The following is a 21,967-nucleotide window of genomic DNA, read 5'->3' as shown; positions in this document are numbered from 1 at the left end:
GTGAATCAACAGCAATGGTTTAACCCGATGGATTGTCAGCTCAGGTGGACACAGCGCGTTTGTCCTCAATATAAGAACACACTCTTAGTGCAACATTGTTAGTTCAATATAAGTTATATTATAACGAATAGTATCACACTTACATTTGAATCGCAGGCCCGCATCTGCCTGCGATTTAAAAAATCGCGGGGAAACGGCCGCAGGAGGTTAAAGGCGGCCGCCACTGTATGAGCTTAATGTATGTGGTTCACTGGGATAACCAATTCTTTTTTCTCACTAATTGTAAAGCAGTAGTAGGGATCTAGTGGCATTTTCCTTTGAAGCGGATGAACACACATAAAAAAAAAAAAAGATACCTGTCAGCAACTTGTGACCATGAGCAAGTCGTTTTATCTCCCTGAAATGGGGGTTTAATCAGGAACAAAATCCTGAAAAAGTCTGTCTGCAGTACTGCATTCACTGCAACACTGTCTACGTAGCGCATATGGTATATACGTATATGAGTTCAACTTGGGGTTAGAAAAGCTAAAGGCGGCTATCAACAATAGTGTGAAAGTTGCCCTTTGCTTGAAGGTGGTTAATGTTGTCTTGTTGAATGTGGTAGTCTATAAATGCAGGTATGCAATGCAGTCCCCACTTGAACTGGAGAATTCAAATGAAACCAAGGGGTGATGTTCAGTTTCTCCCGGCTGCAAAACAAGGGTAAAAGTGGGGTAAAATAAAATACCTGATTTTGCAAAGTAAGAAATTATATTGCTTTTCTTTTTCTGGTTCTTATTTCTGCAACAGCTGTGCTCCAATTTTGCACCCGGGAGAGTTTGATACATAACCCCAACAATGCACCTTTTGATAGTATTTCTTCCAAGCATTACATAGTGATGTGACGAAGCACTGGGGCACCAGATTAAGTACTCAGCTCCTACATTCACTATGTATTATTTAAATGCAGAAGAAGGTAAGGACTATGTCATGTGTAGACACTTTCACAAGACGTGTGTCTTAATGGAAAAATGTGTTTAGCTACAATAGGAATAAGACCCAGACGTTTCCTGGTGGTTGTACTGAATAATTTGAGCTGTTCTGCTTGTGTCTGTCCTTTGTGACCCCCCTGGAAAAGAGGGGTTCTGCCCCCTACTCGAAAATTCCCTTTTCTACTTCCGCAGACAAAATAATCGTGGGCAGCTACAGCGGTTTCATTCGCATATTCTCTCCTCATCCATTGAAAGCCGGAGAAGGGATTGAGGCTGAAGATTTACTCCTAGAGGTTCAGTTACGGGATTCAGTCCTCCAGCTGGAAGTGGGAAAGTTTGTTTCGTAAGTAAGGTGTATATATATATTGCCATCACTGTTGTTTAGTGCAGCGCTGCGCAATCTTTCCTGCTCGCGCCCCCCTCCTGCTTCCCTCCCTGCTCGCGCGCCCCCCTCCCTTACATCCTCTCTGGCTCCCGGCGTCAAATGATGTCGCCAACGTGACGTCACATGACCCCGCGGCGTTGCCATGGCGACGCGTCGCCGAAGAGAAGGTAAGTGAAGTTGCAGAGGCCTCACGCGATTCCCCGACATTATTTTAAATGCCTTGGGGGAAGAGCGCGGGCCTCTGCATCCCGCCGCACCCCCCCTGAATAATCTTGCGCGTCCCCCAGTTTGCGCATCGCTAGTTTAGTGTATGGCAGGGGTGGCCAACACCAGTCCTCAATTGTCACCAACAGGTCAGGTTTTAAGGATATCCCAGCTACAGCACAGGTGGCTCAGTCAATGACTGAGCCACTGATTGAGCCACCTGTGCTGAAGCAGGGATATCCTTAAAGCCTGACCTGTTCATGGCCCTTGACGACTGGAGTTGACCACCCCTGGTGTATGGGTTAACTATGGGTTGTAGCATAGCTGCAGCTTCATTTCTCAAGGCACAGGCTTGCATCATTTGGCACAGTGTCTGGGGAGTTCAGGGGTTTGGAAACAGAAAATGTCATCCTACAGCCTGTTTGGCATGATAAAACCATAACCCCAATGATGGAAATCTGACAAAAGGGGGAATGTAGCAACACAAAATGATTTTTGGTGCAATTGCTTATTTTTTTGCTTTGTCAGAAACTTGTTTGCTAATCTTCCTATATCTGGAGCAGATTATTAATCAGAGGTTTACGCTGCCTCAGACCTATTTTTTTTTGTGTGTGCAAATAAAAGGGAAAAAATAGATTAAGATAGGTCCAGTGTTGTATAATCTCATAATACATGACCTATAAAGGCATGCAGTGGCGTAGCTAGACATTCGCAGGCCCCCGGGCAAAAAAAATTCAGGGCCCCATTAATATTAATACTGACTGCAATTTTGTCTCCCTCCCCCCAATCCTCTATCTCATCATCCAACCTCATCTCTCCCCATCCCTCCTTGTCGTCATCCCTCATCATCATCATCATCATCATCTCTCCCGCTCCTCATCATCATCTCGCCTCCTCCTCATCATCTCTCCCCCTCCTGCTCTCCTCATCATCTCTCTCCTTCATCATCATCTCGCCGCCTCCTGCTCTCCTCCTCATCTCACCCCCTCATCATCAGCTCTCTCTCCCCCTCATCATCAGCTCTCTCTCCCCCTCATCATCAGCTCTCTCTCCCCATGGCATCAGCTCTCTCCCCTCCTCAGCTCTCTCCCCTCCTCCTCATCATCTCTCTCCCCCTCATCATCATCATCATCAGCTCTCTCCCCCTCATCATCAGCTCACTCCCCCTCATCATCAGCTCTTCCCCCTCATCGTCGTCATCATCATCAGATCTCCCCCTCCTTTGGGTGACCAGATTTTCAAATGTAAAAAACCGGGACACGTGCCCCGACCCCCCCCCCTTTTTTTTTTCTTTCCTCCGTCTCCCACATTCTCTCTCCCCCCCCCCATCCACGCTCTCTCCCCCCCGATCCTCATTCTTCCCCCCCCAGCCTCGCTCTCTCCCCCCCATTCTCAATCCTCCCTCTCTGCCCAATCCTGCCCCCCCATCCACTCTCCTCCCTCAACCCCCATCCTCTCTCCCTCAACCCCCTCTCCCTCCCTCTCCCCCAATCCTCTCGTCCCTCTCCCCCCTCCTCTCCCCCCCCTCCTCTCACTGAACTGTGAACCCTTCCTTTTACCTCTGTATGAGGGGAAACAACCACAGTGAGTCCTGTCCCCACACAGCAAAATGCTAGAACCTCCCAAGTTAAAAAGGTGGGGAGGGGTGAGCTCTGGGAGGAGGGGTCACTTACCTCCAACCAACTGTTGCCAGTTAGGAATTAAATTAACACACACATTCCCAGTAAGCTCTAACTAACACCCACCACATCATATATATATATATATATATATATATATATATATATATATATATATATATATATATATATATATATATATATAGAATAAGCATACTTAATGAAAAATTAACAAATTATGAAAACGAGACATGGCGTTACAGTAAAGCGTCTGCACACTGCACTGCTAAGATTGGTTACTAGGCTCTCTGGATGCACTTTGAAGTACTACGGTAACTTCTTTTACTTTTTGCTGTTACTTCTTTAATGTTCGTAATTCACTGTAAAACAAAATGTAATCAACCGAGGACTTGGAAAGACGGCGCACTAGTTCCTAGCATTTTATTGCCTTGCATACTACAATTGCTAACAAAACTGTTTGGCCGATCCCAGGCAATATAGTGTCCTGCACTCATGGTGGGAACACACTTAATAAGGCCCCAAACTGCACCTCACTGTGTGCAGACAGCATTGGTAGTATAGCTGGAACTTACTGCAAGAGCTTCCAAAGTCACACCCCACAATGGTTTGCCTCTGTGGATGCAAAGCATTGTGGGGGAAGTGACTTTGGAAGCGCTGGCTTTAATTGACAGCTATACCACCCACGCAAAGGTGCAGTTTGTGAACTATACTGCCTGAGATCTGCCATTACATTACCTTTTCTTTCTTTTTTGAATTCTATTTTTATTGCGAACCTCTTGGTACATTTTGACTTTCTTTCACAGGGGTACAGAACTTTTCCACCTTGCTGTACTGCATCCCAGAAAGCTCTGCGTTTATGCAATCTCAGGTAAATACAAAGGTTTACGTCCTTTCAAATCCATAAAAAAAAAATACAATATTGAAGTTACTTTAAGCATGAATAGGATTCATACAGCATGGATGTAATGCACATTTGTAAACTGTATTTATGGTATGTAGCAAGTACGCTTTATAATATGAACCTAGAGCATGTTATGAATGTCCCAGATGCTTTAATTAGCGCAGGTTTCTAAGCCCAAGTGACTGGAGGAAAATACAGACCATTTAAGTCTCAGCTGTTCTACTCGCAGTCTGCTGATAAAAAAAAAAGTCACTGATGTGGCAACAAACACCTTTCATTAGACTGAGGTGAAATCAGTGTAAAATCGGCTCATAAATGCTACAGTAACTGAATTACTAGTGAATTATGACAGTATTTCTCTTGCCTTTTGGTGACATTTAAAATTATTTTATATAAGCCACTGTTTCTTGATCCAGCCCAGCGAGACCAATTTTGAGGAATAATCAATAAATGACCTAGCCATATTCAGTGAGAACTATATATGCAACATCACTACTAAAAAAAACATAAACACACCTCACTGGCATACACTTCATGACAGAGCTGGTCCGTTCTTGAGATATGACACAATGTGCTTCTCACCACAAATTAAATAGGTTATCCAGTATAGTTGGGTATAAGGAGAGGGGAAGGCTTGTCTAAAAGATGTCTTTTTGAGTAATGTTGGAATTTACTGGTTGAAAGGTCTGTTCTCGCACTTTAATGAGCCGGACTAACAAAACAGAGTAAACAAAAGATGTAGCAAGACTTGGCGTCTTCGGTGTTGCAGCGACTGCGGTGGTTGAGAAGCATGGACCCACCGCAGCGCGATCGCGGCAGACGCTTCCCCCGGCGCCACAGATTGTTGCTTGTTCGTCCCCGGCACTGGGGACAGTAAGTATTGCTACGTCTGTAAATGATGTATTTTATTAATATGATGTCATTGGTGTAGATAACTTGTGGTAGGGTGGGTAAGTACTTTTAGGTAATTTAAAGCAAATTAAGTGGCAGAAGATTTTTCTTTTCTACCACTACTTCTTTAGTGCAGATGTGTCCAACTCTCACATTGCTTAGCAACAGGATAGATAACAATGTTCATCTAACTCACTTTTGTGGCCTGCATAATTCTAAATCAGAGACCCCTTCAATATTGATCTCCTGCTTTGTAATAAAAGACATTTAATCCAGGTTTGTGAAAGAATTCAGGTAGCCTACCACTGTAATAAATGCTTTTGGGAGCTTTTAATTGTCTCCAGCGCATGTGGCACCATTGCAATTTTTTTGTTTTTGGAGGAAACCACTTTCATTTTTTCACAAGCTCCTAGATTTGTAAACACTTGAATCAGTTTTTACTATACTAATTTACTTAATTTTTTCGATATATTTATTTTTTTTCATCCCAGGAGAATCCATTTTTTAGTAGGCCCTGCAAAAATGTCTCCAACATTGACATCTACCAGAGGAATTCACTATGCTTTGTCACCAGAAGGTGGATCATTTCTACTACATGTAACACCACCATAAAAGGTCAAGATAGATGGAAGTTAGAAGTTAGCCCTTCACCCCGATTATCAATTTGAATAACTGGGAGTGCAACAATCTCCCCTTAGGGCTCCCAATTTCCTTCTACACGTGTACATATACAGTCCTAGCGCCAGGCATGGATTTGATGTAAGAAGGATTGTTACAATTTTGAATGTCGTGAGCGTGCTCCTTTTGGGAGTTGGTTTTTCACTCATTCCCAGAATTAAATGCCTTACAAAACTCCAGTTAAATTGTGCATTTTACAGCCAAAGTAACCATTAAAATGTTCTTGTTTTCTTTACCAAGACTCACAAAACGTATCCATTTGGTTGCTGGACTGTGACAAGTCTGTTTAAGGGGGTTTATTGAATCAGACGAGTGGGTAAACCACTACTAAATGCCACAGATCTTAAAATGGATTTCAGATAATCTTTGAGAGCTTCAGTTCTGTAAGGCAATTGATCTTGACGTTTAATGGGCTAAAAAATGGGACGGACATGACCTTTTATTCCAGAACACCTGCTGTTTCTTTAAAAAAAACACTCTTACTCATTGGTGGTATTCATTAAACTGCCGTAGTGGAGGTTTCCGTGCGATAGAGCCCTAGTCGGCGCTAGCTCCATTTAGTGAATAATCTCCATTGTGTCAACATTGTATTCAGATTAGAATATTTCAAATTAACTCAATTTTGCTAGTAGTACTGTAATAAGAAAAAAGCAAGGAAATGAGCGCTGCGGATTTGGTATTCAGAAACTGCATTTAACGGTAGAAAATTACAATTACAATGCTCCTCCAGTCTTTCTCTAGGACTGTTTTCTATGAGAGAGGCTGCTCCGTAGGTTGAAATTGCTTGACATGAAATACAGTACATTTTCTGAGGATGAAATCCGCACCGCCCATTTCCTTACTTTTTTCTTATGATCCGTTGCTTATGGGGACAGCAGCAAAACTACGTCTAGGATCTGGAGCTCCGGTAGCCAAGTATTCAACCCTCTCACTACTGGAGTTTGTATGACGAGTGTTCCAATATAGGACATTCCCTTTTTATGTATTGTACTGTAATCCAGACATTGCAAGAACAGTTGTCAAATTGTAATGGAAACATGTTTTACAGTATATGAAATTGAAATTTTCATGGTTAGAACCACTCACCTTATCTCCTGTTTATAGAAAGACTGCCTTAGCTCAAACCTTTACTCTGGCCGTGTGATTGTGATGTATGAGTAGCATCCTTTTCTTTGAGAGGCATCCTTCCCATATGCCTTTATGGTCCTTTTGACCTTCTCAATTTGCTGGTCTCAATGGAACTAGGCATGTTTGCACACCGTTGGCCAGGCAGTGTGTGCACTATTACTTTGATCTTGTAAAAAAAAAGTGTCATGGGGAAGGAGAAGAGCATGTTACTATCAGAATTGAATGTCTTACCAGAAGCGAAAGTCATGGCTGAGGAACCAGTCCCAGATGGGCAGTACTTTGACCTCAAGCTATGAGAATAACAATCTGCTGGAGGCAGGTTATAATTATAAACTTGGTGAAGTTAGCAAACTTAAAAGACAGAGGCATCCTACCAAGCCTAGAGTACTTTTATTATCGTTATTAATGCTATTTTTAATAATAATACTGTATAATTTTTCTTTAAGTCTCTGACATATTCTGCAGCACACTAGCAACTGATGCTGTATTCTTATGAATTTGGATAACGCACAGTTCTTCTGAGTTCCAGTAGATTTGGAAAATGGATTAAATTAATATAGCTATTTTGTGGCGCTCCCCCCTGGTCTCTGCCGGCTGTGGTTTTCCTTCCCGTTAATATCATTATTAGTAGTTTTCATGAAGATATTAAAGTAACATTGTTCCATTCGTTTTTTGACTCATTAAAGGCACATTGGGAAATGTGGAACATGGCAACCAGTATCAGATGAAATTGATGCATGAACATAACCTTCAGCGATCAGCATGCAACATGACTCATGGGCCATTCGGAGGAGTGAAAGGTATTTCAAATGAACTAATAGCAGAAATGCAATGACATACTTTTTTTAAACATTATTATTATTAAAAGGCAGTAAAAGGCAAACTGTTACCATGTCAGTGAGTTGTCAAGAACAATCATATAGTTATGTTGTGAGGACTGGAAAATTGTAACGAGCAGCAAATGTGTTCCTGATTCAGTACTTAGAGGCAATCCAAGCTGTTTCTTTTTGTTCTTCATATTTTAAAATGCAGGATTGAAGCAGGGGGTCTCCGGAGCTGAACCCCATTCATTTCAGCTCCGGGAACCCCATGCTTCCGGAGGTACTTAACTCCGTAGGGGGTGCCGCTAGCCACTCAAGGGTTCACTACAGGATATAGCTGCATTTAAAAGCTCCCAGGCCTGCGGGTCAATTGAAGGCTGTGACGTCATCAGTGCAGCTTCCTATTGGCTCATGTGATGAGGAAGCTGAAAATAGCAGAGAGATACCAGCAGCTCTGGAAGCAGGAGGTCCCCGGAGCTGAAATGAATGGGCTTCAGCTCCAGAGTCCCCCTGTTTTAAACCTGTATTGAAAAACGAAGAGAAAAAAAATGGCTTAGATTGCTCTTTTAAGCAAAAATATGAAAAACATATCCTTACGGCTGGCCAAGCAATATTATAAACACAAAGTTAAGTGGCAGGCACTGAGTTGTGCTTTTTAACGGCTTGGGTTCCGTAAAAAGTGGGTAAAAAGTCCTTCTTTTTAAATGTACATCAAAAGTTATTCCCAACATTTCAGTCGACTGACCTTTTTCAAGGATAATAATCTTTCTCATGGACTTAGAGGCCATGAACAGGGTCCTGTATCCGACCCTTTTGGGCTTCATCACTGTCACTTCATGACACTGCATCACGACATTGGATCATCTCTGTGGGAGTACGACCCATTACTACAGTATGTTACGGAGAAGGAAAACAACTCTGTAATTTATTTGTTATTGTATTCACAGATTTTTAAAAACCATGTTGAAGTTACTAGTATTTAAAAAAAGTAAACATATTGCCATTTGGTGATGTCATTTATGGCACAAGAAGTCCCAGCTGTCACAGACTTCAATGTGTAACTGTTCCTAGGTGACCATATGATACAATGTGACTAAATTATGTAGCATCATTAATAGTGACCAAATTTAAAAAGAAAAGAAACCGGGACACATAAAAAAAAAATATTTATAAAACAAATGACATCATTTAAAAATAAATATGATAATGGTATTTGTCTAATAGCATCCCCGTTGATGCTGTATTATCACACATGACACCACATACTGTACAAGGACAGTTAGATAGCAGAGATGCAGAACTCTACATTGCTTGTGCCATGTGCTGCCATGTTCAATCTATTACTTCATATAATTTAAGTTTATTTGATTGATATTTTTTTTTATAGGACTTTCTTGATATAAATACACCCAGTTATTGTGCCGTGCCCCTTCCGGCACTGAAGAGGTTATTTTTTTGTTTTGTGGAACTGTCTCTTTAAGTGGTGGAACTGACTGGATTCATTAGAAACAATTAGCCTTGAACCATTGCAGTGTTTATATTGGAAATGCTTCCTTCAGGCCAATGGTTTTATCTGTTTTTTCAGCACAAGGGATGTTATCAACTGCTCTCAGCGGAGCAAACTTTCTGGGCTTGAGTAATGGCCCGGATAAAAATAATTTTACTAAGAATACAGGAATTTTTGAGATGAGAAAAACAGAATGACAGGATGAAAATCCACTCTGTCTTAAACCGAAACATGAAAATTCATCATAAATTGGAATTGTTTTAACAAAAGTGATAATCCCTGCTGGGTTTTATTGCGAGGATGTTGGCATTGACTTTTATCGTGGGAAGCATAAATTTGTCAGCAGAAAATTATCTATCTATTTGCGGGGCCTATTACATAAATGTAGCTGCTTGATGAATTGGGTGATTTTATTTTGATAAAGAATTCCATTTAAATACTTAGCAGCCCATTTTTTGTATGCTTCTCTTCTTGGTCAAATGAATTTAACTCCCTCAAGAGACTCTAATAGTGTTATGAAAGAGCAGTAAGTTAAAATGCCGAAAACAGAAATGATATTTTAAGCCAGTATTACTGCTCAAGTCAAGGTGTATTTTGTATGTAATTTTTGGGTGCACTGCTGCCTTATTCATAACTCTGAAACCTTATGATTCTGAAAATAATCAGTATTAAAATTTGTAGCCACAGTTTCAAGAAATATGGTAGACCTAAATTGGTGAACCATTCTGGGATCTGACCCATAGTACTGTATCTTTGGACCCGGGGAATAAGGCATCTGAACCTTATGGAACAGATTATATACGATAGGACACAAATATCACTTGTGAGCGCATTCACATGTCTCAGACAGGTCTGCAACCCTGCTTTTCACCATTATCTCCTGACATATAGTGCTTCCACTGCAGCTAGGGATTCTCTGAAATAACATGCAAATGAGCACACACTGTCACCTTTTGCTTCATAATCAATTTTAACATGGACCATTATAAGCTTATGCCTACGATATTACACAGTTTTTCAACTTGGCCTGTGTTAAAGAAGTGCATAGCCAGTAAAACCTACTCACAGACAGCTGTTTCAACCTATTGGGTTTTGTAAGTGTGAGGATGGTTGTATTGGCTTTGAAATATGAAGCTGGGATAGATTTCAGCCAGGGTTGCCACCTTCTACTCGAGGCCAACCCGGAGGTAATTTTTTCCCCCCCCTTACTTGGTGCGGCGACGTCTCCCGGCATCCTGCTGCAACTCCCCCTCCAACTGCAGTGATCGTGGCTGCGCGGCGTCAAATGACGCAGTGTTGCCATGGCAATGTGACGCTATGCGACGTCACGTTGCCATGGCACCGTCATGCCGCGTAGCATCATGATGTCACGTTGCGCCCTGTTGTCATTTGACGCCGCACAGCCACGTTCACTGCAGTTGGAGGGGGAGTTGCAGAAGAATACCGGAGACGCCGCCGAACCACGCCGTCACCCGGAGATTGACGGACTAAACCCGTAGTCCGGAGGTAAGTGCCTGAAACCCGGAGTCTCCGGGTCAAACCCGGAGAGTTGGCTCTCACAGGATACCTGGTCTTTTAACACCTTTTTACCAGGATCATTCATTGAGCAAAACAAGGTAATGAAATAAATTGTAATTTATTCGGCATAAATTCGCTTACACACAATACAGACAATAATACATACTTACTTTGGGACTGGGGTCAAAAACAAGACTTTCCTAGGTGCAGGGAACTCTGGGAGAGTTTTTCCCTGAGCGGGACTTAGCCCGGAATCTCCTGGAACCCAAATCGGCATAAAATACCATACGCCACCGCTACATTCTCTTCTGAGAACTTGGTCCCTCCTGACCGCGAGTTAGTCCAAATCTCCTGGAACTCAAATCGGCATAAAATCCCAGCCGCGTCCGCTATGTTCGCTTCTGAGAACTTGGGCGCAAAAACCTGGAGATTCTGGCGGGCAGGCTTTTCAGGCTCAAAAGCAGAAGCAACTTTGAAAAGCCTGCCCTCGCTCTTACTACCGGAGAACTAGAATCTGATTGGCTCATCGATTCTTATAGTATTTTCAGTTTCATTCAGAAAACTGAACAGCCAATCATTGCGTGGGAACTTCACCCAAGCAACCAATCAGAGTCAAGCCGGCTAGAAAAGCCGGGTCAGAGGGAAATTCGAAATAGCCGAGAGACATGCGCAAGCCTGCCATCTCTCTCCCTGGCTATCTCAATTCCACCCGCAGGGCAGGCTCCACCTTGTCTGGCAGAGCATGTGGTATCCCGGAGGACTGCCATTGATCTCCAGACCTGGTACTCCACCTTTCCCCGTTGACCAAATACTATTCACACCTCTGGGCTTCTTCTGGCTTCTTTGAACTCCGGTGTCCAGCAGACTCACTCGCGGCGCCTATGGGTTTGCACGGACTACCTGTTTGGATTTCGGCTCCGAATGTAAAATACACTGAAATGCTTTTAATAAACACTAAGTCTCGGGGAACCCCTCAGCTATGTGGGATTTTAGGTGAGGATCTTGGGGTTTGAAAACTAGGTGTTTGAGAGACACTGTATGGCCCCAGCGCAACTCAACCTGGGTACCCGAAAATAGTGCGAGTAAGACGGGGAGAATTATAGGGCCACCAGTAACGTTGTCCCCAGACCTCCTGCAATCAAAATGACTGGCTTTTCATCCCAAAACCCTACCTAAGACTTAGACTCCCCAAGTTTGGAGTGTCTAGAATACAGGGGACAGAAAGGAAACAATGTCTCTATTTCTACCTACCTTTTTTCCTGAACACTTTGCCTTGGACAGTCTGGACTCTGAGTACCCCCTCAACCTTACATACATTTGGGACACCCACAAACCCTATACTAGTTGTGGGTCACCTTGGCACTAGCTGGGGTACCCCCTTAACCTCGGGATTCCCTCAGCTACAGGAATACATGTTTTGTCCATGTGCCTCATTCTCCTTTCTGGCCTATGCTGAAGCAGGGTACACTAATGGTGAGTCGCGCTTGCGTTTTCAAGGGGAGGTATTGCCGGGACAATATGCCCACATGTATCTGAGAATCAGGCCTGATTCCCGGGTACATTTATAGGGGAATCGACAACTCCAGACCCCAACCTCCTAGGCACATTCTGTCAACGGTTCCTCCGCAAAAAAAAACCTTGAAACTCATACCCTAGCAATCCCTGCTTGATTGCATGCTCGGAAAGGGAAAAACACAAAAAATACTGTACATTGGAATGGTGCGCTGTTACTGGGCCCAAGAGGTAACTCTCTTGGACCCTTATACATGGATCAGGGGTAACCAAAACGGGAGTAACCTTTATTTGAGAGCCTGATTACCCCCTACCATCACAGTGGCAATCCTGGTTTCAGCAATGCATAAGTTATGGTGGGTAAAAAAGTAGCAAAAAACCCTCCACCGTAAAGTGTACAGCAAATAAAAATATCACTTGTGAGTACATTCACATCTCAGACAGGTCTGCAACCCTGCCTTTCACCATTATCTCCTATCATACAATGCTTCCACTGCAGCTAGGGATTCTGGGAAATTACATGCAAATGAGCAGTGTCGCTGTTGCTATGTGTGTGTGTGTATGTATATATATATGTGTGTGTGTGTGTATATATGTATGTATATGTAACGGGTGTTCCCTCCTGTCTGACCCACCCAATCTCACATTGGCCCGTGTGGTCTAACCGGTCCCCATTACGTGATCGTGTATGGTGGTGCACCTGCAAGTAACAGGACTCCTGAGTCTCCCGCTTGATGGTATTAGGGGATGTCATCAGGATATGTAGCTGAGGTAGTGGGTGTGAGTCCAACTTACATCATGTGCAGCGCCTTCACCTCATCAGGATCTATGCTTCCGCAGGGAGATGGTCCTGGTGAGGAACTCCTTCTGGTTGGTGACTGCCACTGCAGAGTAATCTCACACTCACACAGTGGGGGGTATCTTTAACAAGGGCATCTTTATTGACGATCTTACTGTAGTAGACTGCCCCGTGCAGCTTTCAGCTCTAGCCGCACATTCCTCCGTGCTGTCCCTTTGCCAGGTACTGCCCTCCTAATTGGAGTGGGATCCCCTCTCCCCGTAGGAAGATCACCCCTGCGCCAGGTCCCTGGACACAGTGTGGCCTTGACAGGCTTGATTTGGATATTCGTGCCACTAGTTACAGCACTAGGGTCACAAAGCCATCCTGCAATCCCTTTCACAGGAGCCAGACTCTTTACTAACAACCAACTAACTTGACAGTGTTTACCTTATATACCTCAGGGGGCAGGCACATCTCTGATGTCACTATCCAGAGACTCAGAGCATGCAGCCACTCCCATCCATACATAGGGCACCTCACCAGGGTGTGAGGGAAAACCTCCATAACTACTGCTGGCATTCCTGTACTTACCAGGGTTTATTGCCAACAGGGAAGATGTCTGCAGTCCATTATTATGCATGGCTACATATATATATATAAATATATAGAGATCTATATATATAGATATTATATATATATATAGCGTGCAATGTGTTAAAGACACCACTAGATGTTGGCGCGCATGCGCCCTGTGTGTAGTATACCAATCCTGACTACGCTCACCACTGCGCATGCTCAGTGCGCATGCTATATATATATATAATTATTATTAATTTATTTTTTCTCCAAAAACAAATACTCGATACCGTTCTGTGGCTAATGAAATCCTTTTATGTGTGCGAGCTTTCGAGGTACAATGATCTCTTCTTCGGCCGATGTTACATTGGATAAAGCAAGAAAAGATTTACTTTCAAACAGCCTGGAATGTATCTGTGACTGAAACCTATCTCTCCCCATGTGCAGTGTGCGATTTATGACTTTAGGTGTTAAATGGTCCCTGAATGTTTGTGATGTAAGTGTGTATGTATGTGTGTATGTATGTGTGTAAATATAAATGTATAAAGCGCCCACAGTGTACACTGGCGACACGCTTTATTGCGCATAGGCCAGATCCGCAAGCCGGGAGATTTCCCGGCTTGCTAGTGGCCGCCCCTCGGCGTGCCGCGCGTCATAGACGCGCGGTCACGCGTCTTCGGGAGCGTGCGCCCCCTGCACGCGCATCCAGGGGCTCCCCGAGGGAGCCCTGGTGTCCCGCGACCGCGGGACAGCGGCAGGGGGTTCCGGGGGACCCGGCGGACCCGGCAGCGGTAGGGAGAGCGCCCCGATCGGAGGGCGCTCTTCCGCTGCTTCGGCGCGCGCCCGTCACTCTCGGGCGCGCGCCAGGCTACTGCTGCGGCACAGAACGGGCAAATGCTCGAATAAACTGTGCCGCAGCAGTATACAGCGCTTTACAAAAGGTGTGTGTGGAGGGGGAGTGTATATAAATATAATTGTCTATAAATACTGCGCTATATGAATGCACACACCTGTCTCTTACACATACAAATGTACAATGTAATTCTATCCCTATATACCAATAGGGACTACATAGTATCAACACACATTTATAGTAATGCAACACCCTCTTACATTTCAACACCCACCAGCACCATTGGTATACATTCCCACACACCTTTTGTAAAGCGCTGTATAGACTGCGGGCGTTTTATAAATTTATATTTACATACTTACATCACAAACATTCAGGGACCATTTAAACATCCTTTTCCTCTCATTGCCTTAATACTTTTTTAGCTCTCATTGCCTTAATTAATTAGTGACGCTTTGCCAATTACATTAAACTACTACATCATTTTCCTCTCATTGCCTTCATCATTCCCCGTTTGAAAAATATATCCCGGTTTGCCAATTAATACTTTTCTGCCTTTCATTTACCTCTCATTGCCTTCATTACTGACGCAATTTTTAAACCTTACCTCTAATTCTACATTCACGATCCTATGTCAACTTCACAGCTTTTTTTTCTATTTTACCCACCAACATTACCCTCATTACATAATTCTCAACACATACACACATTACACACTTCACATAGACAATCTTAATTCACCCCTTCACATTCACACTATTTCATTACAAACACTAAACATGTCTGCCTTCATTCACCAAAACTCTGCACACACACATCACATTTCTACATTCACCCTCCTTCACACATCATCAGCATACATTACCATCATGACGCTCTCTCACCATCTCCTTCTACGCTCCTCATGGCCATGTGTCTCTGCCCTCCGCCTACTCGGAAGAATATAATTCTTCAGCCCCTTTTGACTCATATCACGCCGCCGCACTACTTCTTTCCAACAATATAACAAAATTATTAAATATTACAAAAAATACCTATTAATTAACACTGTTTCTACTGTGCAATAATAAATTAAAAAAAACATTACTATTAATTAACACTGTTTCTACTGTTCATTATTAACATACTGTATACCATTTTAAAATACCAACCCTCCTCTTATTACACAACCACCACCCCTACTCTTTCACCCCCCCAACCCTTCCTATTTTCACCCCCCACCTTCCTCTTTCCCACCACCCACCCTTCCTCTTTCCGCCCACCCCACCCTTCCTCTTTCCCCACACCCCACCCTTCCTCTTCCCCCCCCACCCCACCCTTCCTCTTTCACCCCCCCCCACCTTTCCTCTTTCCCCCCCACCACCCTTCCTCTTCCCCCCCCCACCTTGCTCTTCCCTCCTCCCACCCTTCCTCTTCTCCCCCCCCTATTTTACTCCTATAGTTTTTATTTTAAACAACATTTTTTTTATTTATCTATTTACATTCCGGGCAACGCCGGTTCTATCAGCTAGTATATAAATATAGAAATATTTACCAGATGTTGGTCCGGAAAACAGAGACAGCACACAGCCAGGAAAGTACAAAAAAACTGTATTCATAAGAAGTACATGGCACTGCATCCAACGTTTTGGTCATCAGAGCGTGACCTTCCTCAGGGACGTGCAGTGAATGAGTGCCAGTGAAGCACCATAAATACCCACACCAATCAATAAACAATTACACTCACCCGTGTGGGAACCCCCAAAGCCCGCGAAAATCGTGTATGTGTACCTTCTGTGAACCGCAGTCCTGTCCTGGAACGCACCACCATCTTGGAAATTAACATAAAGTCACTTCCTTAGTGACGCTGTATCCAGAATGTCTGCAAGTGTCAAAGACACCACTAGATGTTGGCACGCATGCACCCTATGTATAGTATACTAATCCTGACTACGCTCACCACTGCGCATGCTCAGAACTACCGGGAACTGCCAGCCCCAGTCATAGCGTGCAATGTGTTAAAGACACCACTAGATGTTGGCGCGCATGCGCCCTGTGTGTAGTATACCAATCCTGACTACGCTCACCACTGCGCATGCTCAGAAAAAACGGGAACTGCCATCCTTAGTCATAACGTGGCTAACGGCATCCAACGGTTGCTGGCTGTCAGCGCGCGTGCGCCCAGCGTGTAGGACGGTCAGAGACCTCCTCCTGACAGTGCAACGCAACTGCGCAAAAGCAGAATCGCCAAATATACTAACACCCACTAGAACGCAGTAACTAGCGTCATGTGGTGACCATGGCAACAATATCATGAATGTAAAGGCAATAGCAAGCATGTATAATAACAAAGCATTACATTAAGAACCAGGGCAGCGGTGCACAGAGAAACCACACACTAAGCAAGAAAGCACATAAACACATGCATAAGGCACAATGTACTAAGACAAAGCATGCAACATAAAATCTATGCAATAAATTACAACTGCAATATTAGACTGAAGCATGCACAAATTGTCCAGAATAAAGGTATACACTACAGCAGCGGCAGCTTTTATTCAAAGTAATCACCGGCTTGTACCTGGCATGTTCCTGGAATGCCACACTGTTCACCCGGAGCATGCCGGGCTCCTTTTGTCTTCCCAGCCAGGCGCATGCCCGGCTGACACGCGGCTGATGTGTTAATTGATAATGGTTCAGGATTTACTAGGCTGCAATGCTTCGCGTGTCTGCCAGATGGCATAAATTCATGAATTGTAATGCAGTATATATATATATATATATATATATATATATGTGTATGTGTATGTGTATGTGTATATATATATATATATATATATATATATATATATATATATATATACATATACATATATATATATATATATATATATATATATATATACACTGTATAACAACAACCCCTTTAACCCCTAACATACACATACAGTACTGTATATGCACATCAATGATACTATAGGCCATCCCCTGGCGAGATGTGTTTGCAGCAGAGAGAGAACCGCTGCTCTCTCTGCGCAAACATCGGCACATTAAAAATTATTTAAAATACATTTTTATTCATAGTGTACATGTGCAGGGGGTCTCCGGAGCTGAACAGCGTTGGTTTCAGGTCCGGGGACCCCCTGCTCCCCGAGCTACGGCCCCCTTTATGAGATGCCGGTATCCCTCTGCATTTGAAGATCCCGATCACGTTACCGCGGCATGTAAACCAAGCAGAAGGATACCGGCACCCCCTAAAGGGGCCTGTATCTCGGGAAGCAGGGGGTCCCCGGACCTAAAACAAAAACGTTTCTGCTCCGGAGACCCTCTGCACATCTACAGTATGAATAAAACACATATATAAATAAACACTCGTTCCTTACCTTAGCGGCTATGTGCTATGGTAACGAAGCAGCATTTCTGTATTTTAATAATATTGTACAGTGAGCAGGGGGTTCCCTGAGCAACAAATCAAAGCTCAGGGGGGACCCTGCTCCTGCACAATATTATTAAAAATACAGAAATGCTGCTTCATTACCATAGCTGATAGCCGTTAAGGCAATGAAGGGGTTAACCCACCGTGCCCGCTTTATTGTGGGTAGCGGGGGTGGGTGAAGGGGGTATTTGGCCCTTGGTGTGAGTTTAGGACTTGCGGGGGGGTTGCGGGTGCACTTAACCCCTTCACGGCCGTAGCAGTTAATACCGCTACGGTCATGAAGGGGTTAACCCCTCCCGCTACCCCCCCGCAAGCCCTAAACAACCATCGTTGGGGCTAATACCCCCTTCACCCACCCCCCGCTACCCACAATAAAAAAAACTCACACACAGCAGCCGCCCAAAAAATAAATAAATAAATCTAAATAAATAAATAAATACATGAATATAAATAAATACATTTAAAATAAATTTTTATTCATAGTGTATATGTGCAGGGGGTCTCCGGAGCTCAACCGCGTTGGTTTCAGGTCCGGGGACCCCCTGCTCCCCGAGATACAGCCCCCTTTATGAGGTGCACCCCCTAAAGGGGCCTGTATCTCGGGGAGCAGGGGTCCCCAGACCAAAAACCAAAGCGGTTCAGCTCCGGAGACCCCCTGCACATCTACAGTATAAATAAAAATGTATGTTAAATGTATTTATTTCTATTCATTTATTTATTTATTTATTTATTTAGATTTATTTATTAATTGTGCTGCTGCTGTGTGTGAATTTTTTTTATTGTGGGTAGTGGGGGTGGGTGAAGGGGGTATTAGCCCCATCGGTGGTTGTTTAGGGCTTGCGGGGGGGTAGCGGGTGCACTTAACCCCTTCACGACCGTAGCGGTATTAACTGCTACGGTCGTGAAGGGGTTAAGTGCACCCGCAACCCCCCCGCAAGTCCTAAACTCACACCAAGGGCCAAACACCCCCTTCACCCACCCCCGCTACCCACAATAAAAAAAATTCACGCACAGCAGCCCCACAATTAATAAATAAATCTAAATAAATAAATAAATACATGAATATAAATAAATATATGTATATATATACAGTATATATACTGTATATATATATATATATATATATATATATATACAGTATATATATAATAACAATCCCTATACATATATATATATATATATATATACTATATATATATATATATATATATATATATATATATATATATATATATATATATATAGGGATTGTATACTGTATATATATATATATATATATATATATATATATATATATATATATATATATATATTATATATATATATATATATATATACAGTATATACACACACATGATGAACCAATATACAGATAAATGTAGAAGGGTTATCAAAATCATACTGTACTACAAATAACACTTCTCCATATAGACACACTACATTACAATGAATTTCCTTTAATAATCCTAACTGATCCTACAATCTAAATCATGAAATGACAAAGAAAAACCTCACATTCCAATCCATACATTGCATTGACATTGTATTTATGATGCATAAAATCTATGCACCATATACATTCTGCAAATGATTGTGAACAATATCATTGCAAGCAAAATACAGATAACTCCAAACATGTCAACTATTTTAACCAATCAAGTAAACAAAAATCAATATATAAGTACCAACCAGAAAACACAATTTCAAACCAAAGCTAACCCTTACAATACCAAGGATTACATCTATCTAATTGTAAAAAACATTATACTGTACACACATTGAAGCATTGCAATAAACAACATACAGTACAGTACATCCCCTGTATCTCCCTGCCTTGAGTGTAATCTGTTTAAAGCCCCCTCCCCCCTAATGTTTCTGTTAAATCTCTCTGCCTTGAGTGTAATCTGTTTAAAGCCCCCTCCCCCCTAATGTTTCTGTTAAATCTCTCTGCCTGTGTTGCTGTGAGTGCAGTTTATATAAATGTGGGGAGGGTGAGTGGGTTATAACCCCACCTCCTTGACTGTGATCTGTATAAAGCCCCCTCCCCCTAATGTTTCTGTTAAATCTCCCTGCCTGTATTGCTGTGAGTGCAGTGTATGTAAATGTGGGGAGGGGGGGGGGACCCGATGTGCATACTGTGAGGTCTAACCACCCTCAACCCCTACCCACATACCGTTACCCCCCCCCATCCTGGCCATGGCCCCTCCGCTTCTGCAAAACAGACACAAAAATTAAAACATCCAAAGTAATGTCCCCTAACCCCTTAATCACCATAGCGGTTATTAACCGCTACAGTCATTAAGGGGTTAACCCACCCTCACCCACCACTCGGGATGCCTACATACCCTCCCACACTAACCCCCCCCCCGGGAGGCCTAACCACCCTCACCCAGTACCCACAAGGGAGGCCTACCCACATACCGTTGGGGAAACACCCCCTCCCCCACCCCCAGTACCCACAATAAAAACAACAGTGACCCACAATAAACATCATTCTATTTATTAAATATATTACCCACCCCCTGTGCCCCCCCATAAATACATGATTTATTATTTTACAAACAGGGTTCATAACGCAGCCCCACGCGAGTCCCCGGTGGGCTGGCGAGGCACCTGGACAGACCTACAGGATACCAGCAGCCCTTTTCAAACAGGTTCTGGAGGCCTGCTGGTGAATCCCGCCAGCACCATGGCCCCCAGGTGGTCTCCTTGGGTCACAGTGGGCCACAATTGGGTCCCCACGGTAGGCCCAAGGATGTCTGGGAGCCCCGGGTCAGACCCACAGGTGTCTGCGGGGCCTCGGGTGGTTCCCACGGGGGTCTGGGGAACTCACGGGTGCTCACTACGGGTGCGCGGTGCCCCCACATCATCATCCCCGCACCTACGGGTCGGCGGTGCCCCCACAGAAGTGGGACCACACAGCTTCATCCCAGCATGTGTCACCCGTGGAACCACCAGCCTGGTACCTGTGAGATACCCGAGGAAACCACAGGTGGTCTCCAGAGGTCCCACGCAAAACCACGGAAGTAACCCTGAATGTAAAATAAATAAACCTGGCCTATACATTCAATACATACACACCCCCCCCCCCCCCAACACCTACAGTACAATAATGTGCAAAATAACTATTATCCAGATATGGATAATAGATTAATTGCCCATCATTAAAAACATTAACTAGCATATTCAAATAAATAAAGTGCTACTGACCTCATCAATACGAAGTGTCCGTCGCCAGCAACATCCTTGTCTTGTCCACAAAATACATTGCCAAAACAAAGCCAATACATTGCAATTACATTCAGATATCAATTAACCCCTTAAACACCTTATCGGATAATAACCGCAAAGGTAATTAAGGGGTTAAGCCACACTGGCCCGATACCCACCCTTCACCCATGAATTTGTACAGTGGCTTCATCATGCAACTACAGTATATATACAGTTTATATATATATATATATATATACACAGATATATATATATATATATATATATATATATATATATATATATATATATATATATATACATACAATATATACACACACATGATGAACCAATATACAAATAAATGTAGAAGGGTTATCAAAACCATACTGTCGTACAAATAACACTTCTCCATACAGACACACTACATTACAATGAATTTCCTTTAATAATCCTAACTGATCTTACAATCTAAATCATCAAATGACAAAGAAAAACCTCACATTCCAATCAATACATTGCATTTACATTGTATAAATGATGCATAAAATCTATGCACCATATACATTCTGCAAATGAATGTTAACAATATCATTGCAAGCAAAATACAAACACTTCCAAACAAGTCAACTATTTTAACCAATCATGTAAACAAAAATCAATTAGCAATCATTATTTACATCCCTATAGAATTGACAGTCCATCCCGAACAATGAAACAATTAACTAATTCACGCCTCGAGCAGAACAATTCAGCATGTGAAAAAATATACAAAGAGCCAACCGGAATACAAACTTTAAAACCAAGGCTAGCCCTGACCTCCCTCAAACACACAATACAATATCAACAATTACATCTATCTAATTTTAAAATACTTTAAACTCACAATAAAGCATAGCAGCATAGACAAATTATTTTAAAACGCATCAAATCAAGCTTTTAAAACAACATCATTTCTTACCCTGTATGTATATAT

General features: G+C 42.9%; 1 protein-coding gene across 8 annotated transcripts in view; it reads left to right on the top strand.

Annotated features, from left to right (window-relative positions):
• Window positions 1-21,967, top strand: part of BBS9 (Bardet-Biedl syndrome 9) — a 488,279-nt gene that overhangs the window by 35,307 nt on the left and 431,005 nt on the right. For all 8 annotated transcript variants that reach the window (XM_075586677.1, XM_075586680.1, XM_075586681.1 and 5 more), the window contains 3 exons: window positions 1,164-1,314; window positions 4,004-4,068; window positions 7,485-7,598. In XM_075586677.1, the coding sequence (XP_075442792.1) occupies window positions 1,164-1,314; window positions 4,004-4,068; window positions 7,485-7,598 (330 nt within the window). The remainder of the gene's footprint in view (window positions 1-1,163; window positions 1,315-4,003; window positions 4,069-7,484; window positions 7,599-21,967) is intronic.

This window comes from Ascaphus truei, chromosome 2, assembly GCF_040206685.1.
Source record: "Ascaphus truei isolate aAscTru1 chromosome 2, aAscTru1.hap1, whole genome shotgun sequence".
In the NCBI taxonomy this organism is placed as follows: Eukaryota; Metazoa; Chordata; class Amphibia; order Anura; family Ascaphidae; genus Ascaphus; species Ascaphus truei.
The sequence above is the reverse complement of the archived record's forward strand: the minus strand, read 5'-3'. Positions and strand labels throughout refer to the sequence as shown.